Source organism: Formica exsecta, unplaced genomic scaffold (assembly GCF_003651465.1).
Source record: "Formica exsecta isolate Colony F162 unplaced genomic scaffold, ASM365146v1 scaffold169, whole genome shotgun sequence".
NCBI lineage: Eukaryota > Metazoa > Arthropoda > Insecta > Hymenoptera > Formicidae > Formica > Formica exsecta.
Genome location: NW_021849006.1, coordinates 61,049 through 64,617, shown reverse-complemented (window position 1 = coordinate 64,617; position 3,569 = coordinate 61,049). Strand labels below are relative to the sequence as shown.

Genomic DNA, 3,569 nt, shown 5'->3' with positions numbered 1-3,569 from the left:
GTTGTTCCAATAAAGTTATTTTTATTTCTTAAACGAGTGTTCTATTATTTGCTCGGGTGCGAAAGTGATGCGATTTGCGAGCGTTAAATTGAATAGTGCGCTTCAATTTATCTCGAACCAGCGGACGCAACAATATAAATGTGTATGTGTGTGTATTGTAACAATAAGATAGAAAAAGATATATATATTATTAAACAAAAATATTTTTATGTATTCTAAAAATACTGTTTATTTGGCAATTAAAATTTCATTATTAGATAATAGCTATATGTATAAGTAATGAGATCGTCATTACGGCTATATAAAAAAGTTTATTAAATTTAAAAATATTTTTATATATTCTAAAAATATTGTTTATTTAATTTTTAGCAATTGTAATTTTATTATTAAATAATATCTATATATACATATATATGTATATACATATAAGTAATAAGATCATCATTATAGCTATATCAAAAAATTTACAAAAATACAATATTACTACACAAATCTATTGCAAAAAATAAGACTAAAAAATTATATTACAAATTTTACTTATCTAATACATTAATAATCAACAAATATTTGCATGCAAAAATAAATGTGTAAACATTTTATTAAATGAATTTTAATATTACTACAAAAATGTACTAATATTAAAAATATTAATAACATATTAAGAATAGTAAAATTAATTCTAACGATTTTTTCAAAAAATTAATATTAACTATTATATATATTGGTCATTATTATTATTAAAAAGATTAATAATAAATATTAATATAATAATATATAAAAAAAACAATTTTAAAAAATATTATACATATTTAATATTAAAATTACTAATATTCTAACAATAATAATAAAAATATTAAATATAATTAGAGAAAAAGAACGTAACAAAGAGAAATAATATATAAAAACAAAACTAAAGAAATGATATAAAAACTTATTCATAATATGTGCAACTGTTACAATTGTGTTACCCTTCATCAACTTGTATTAGTTGGTCATTCCCATTTTATTTTGTCCAATCATGAAAACATCAGATAATAAGTGTATATATTTTTAATTTGTAACCAACGTATTATTATTTTCTTCTTAACAATCTCAATTAATTCTTCCAGATTTTTATGCACAAATGTATTTATCTAAAACAAATTATTTTGGCATTATGCACGATAAAAAATGGCATTCGCAATGATATTCTCGCGTGACTGATAGACCATAATTATTATAGCTTTTCATATATCACATATTTTTTTACATAATTAAAGAAGATTTATGTGTATATATATATATATATATATATGAAATATAATAGGCGCAAGTACATTTGATTATAAGAAATGATTGATAGATAAACATATGTGTTTTACTTAGATTTATAAAATTTACCTTTTCAAGTTGTGCCTTAGAGTAGACATGATTAATAATATTAATTAATGCTGCAACTGTACTGATCTCTCTATGCAAATAAAACAACAGATTTGTAATAAATACATATAATATAAACTTTCATGATTATAAACAGTATATATTAAAGAATGCCATTCTACCTGGGTTTCACTTCTTTAAAATTAGATAATACATAGTCAAGCACTTTATTCTTTTTTACATGCTTTGCAACAGTTAAAGAAAAAATCTTAATATGGTCTTTAACTTGTAAATTTGAAAAGATATTTTTTTCCTTAGTTAACATCGATTTGATCGCCTTTTTATTTTTAGTGCAAACCAAGAATTTTAAAATTTTACTAGATTCCTTTGGATCAGATGTCTTTTGCCAAAACTGTAATACTTTTGTCCACATTTCGTAACTCGCACCCATACCGTGACAATATGTCCATTCCTTCCACCACGGCAAAATTCTAAAAAAAAAGTATTAAATAATTTAGAAAAATTTCAGCATGAGATATTCAAAAAATGTTATCTCAAATAGCCATGATTATAAGAAAAATTACTTGTATTCTAAAGGATTTTCGATGTGCCTCATCAAATTATAATTGGAGGCTTTTATGCATTCTTCCAAATCAAAAATACATGCCCATTTTGCGGCCTCTTGCTTCAAACATTTAGTAAGATCGTCATTATTAGGATATTCGTCAAAATCTATGCTCGTAAAAAGTGTACGGAATATAATCTGTGTATTTTTCTAAAAATAGTTAAACATATGAATTTTATGTTTATTGTTTTTCTAAAAACAGATATACATGACATATTATGCAGATAATCTAGAACAGTGCTCGGATTTAGTTGCACATTTCGGCCCGATTCCGTGGCTCACGCCTATTGCTCCCCACTCACCGCTCGTGCGTTAGCGACGAGTCGCCAGATACGCGTAACTAAGGAGCGCGACGCTTTGTCTCAGGAGCGTCCGTATATAAGAATGCCCAAATATAATAATAAGACAATACTTTTCTATAAATAAAAGTTTTTCTTCAATATTTTATATCAATGAAATATAAAATATTGAAATAAAACTTTTAATTTTGAGAATTTTCGCCGTGCATTTAGAAAAGTATTGTCTTACTATTATATTTGGACATTCTTATATACGGACGCTCCTGAGACAAAGCGTCGCGCTCCTTAGTTACGCGTATCTGGCGACTCGTCGCTAACGCACGAGCGGTGAGTGGGGGGCAATAGGCGTGAGCCACGAAATCGGCCCGAAAAGGGCAACTATCTCCGAGCACTGTTCTAGAACATTCGACATGTTTTTCGCGCAAGATCGAGCCGGTAGTTGTTTTCGATGATTTGGAAAAATAGACGTTTGTTATTTGTATTTAATTGTGATTTAGGCTCTCCCGGGTGACCGCTGCGTGGCCCGTTTCGAACGGCACGAGCGTTGCCGCGGGCCTGGCGCGATTCGTGTATCGAGTCTGAGAATACGCGCTCTGATTTGCGGCGCGCCGTGTTCCGCGCGAGATGGCCGCTACCGCGCCAATTTTCGAGCGCGCTTAGCCGCGCTTTGCAATAGCGCTCATTATCGGATAATAATTGCTATAGTGAATTATACTGAGTTCGGTTTCGAACAATATATAACAAATTGTATATCATAACATATATATACCATAACAAATATATGTATATCAAATTGAATGTTTCAAACTGAAATCTATTGTGAGTATAGTATTGTTACGTCCAGACTCGAATGAAAGGAAAGTCAGCTGGAGGACGTAACCTAGTTTTCTCTTAGGCACACGCTAGACGATGCGTGTCCTAGGGTCGAGTGAACAGACCAGGGCCCCAGATAGGTCAACGACCTTAAGGGTCGCTCTTACTCTATCGAAAAGGCCGTTCGCTCGGCGGTCCCTTTTCTGGTAAAGGAACTGAATCCTTATTACCCGGGACGGGACCTCGTGCGATTTCGTGCGACAGGAAGGAGGTCGGGTTAAAAAGAAACGTTCACGATGTTAAATATTAAAACTCTAATTTATTCATAAAAAGGAAATTTTGAATTTAAAAGGAAAGTTAACTTTAATAGATTATAAATCTTTTTCTTTCTTTACCTCATATTATGTTCTTATTGTTAATCATTATAATTGATATATATATATATATATATATATATTCTTATTCTTCTTAAG

General features: G+C 29.8%; 1 protein-coding gene across 1 annotated transcript in view; it reads right to left on the bottom strand.

Moving 5' to 3' along the window:
- Positions 1-1,380: 1,380 nt before the first annotated feature.
- The window catches only part of LOC115233266 (aminopeptidase N-like), a gene marked incomplete at its 3' end in the record, with an annotated part of 15,894 nt that continues 13,705 nt past the window's right edge, over positions 1,381-3,569 (bottom strand). The window contains exons 9-11 of the mRNA XM_029803576.1: positions 1,944-2,134; positions 1,542-1,850; positions 1,381-1,450 (exon numbers count right to left, since the gene is read on the bottom strand). Of these exons, the coding sequence (XP_029659436.1) occupies positions 1,381-1,450; positions 1,542-1,850; positions 1,944-2,134 (570 nt within the window). The remainder of the gene's footprint in view (positions 1,451-1,541; positions 1,851-1,943; positions 2,135-3,569) is intronic.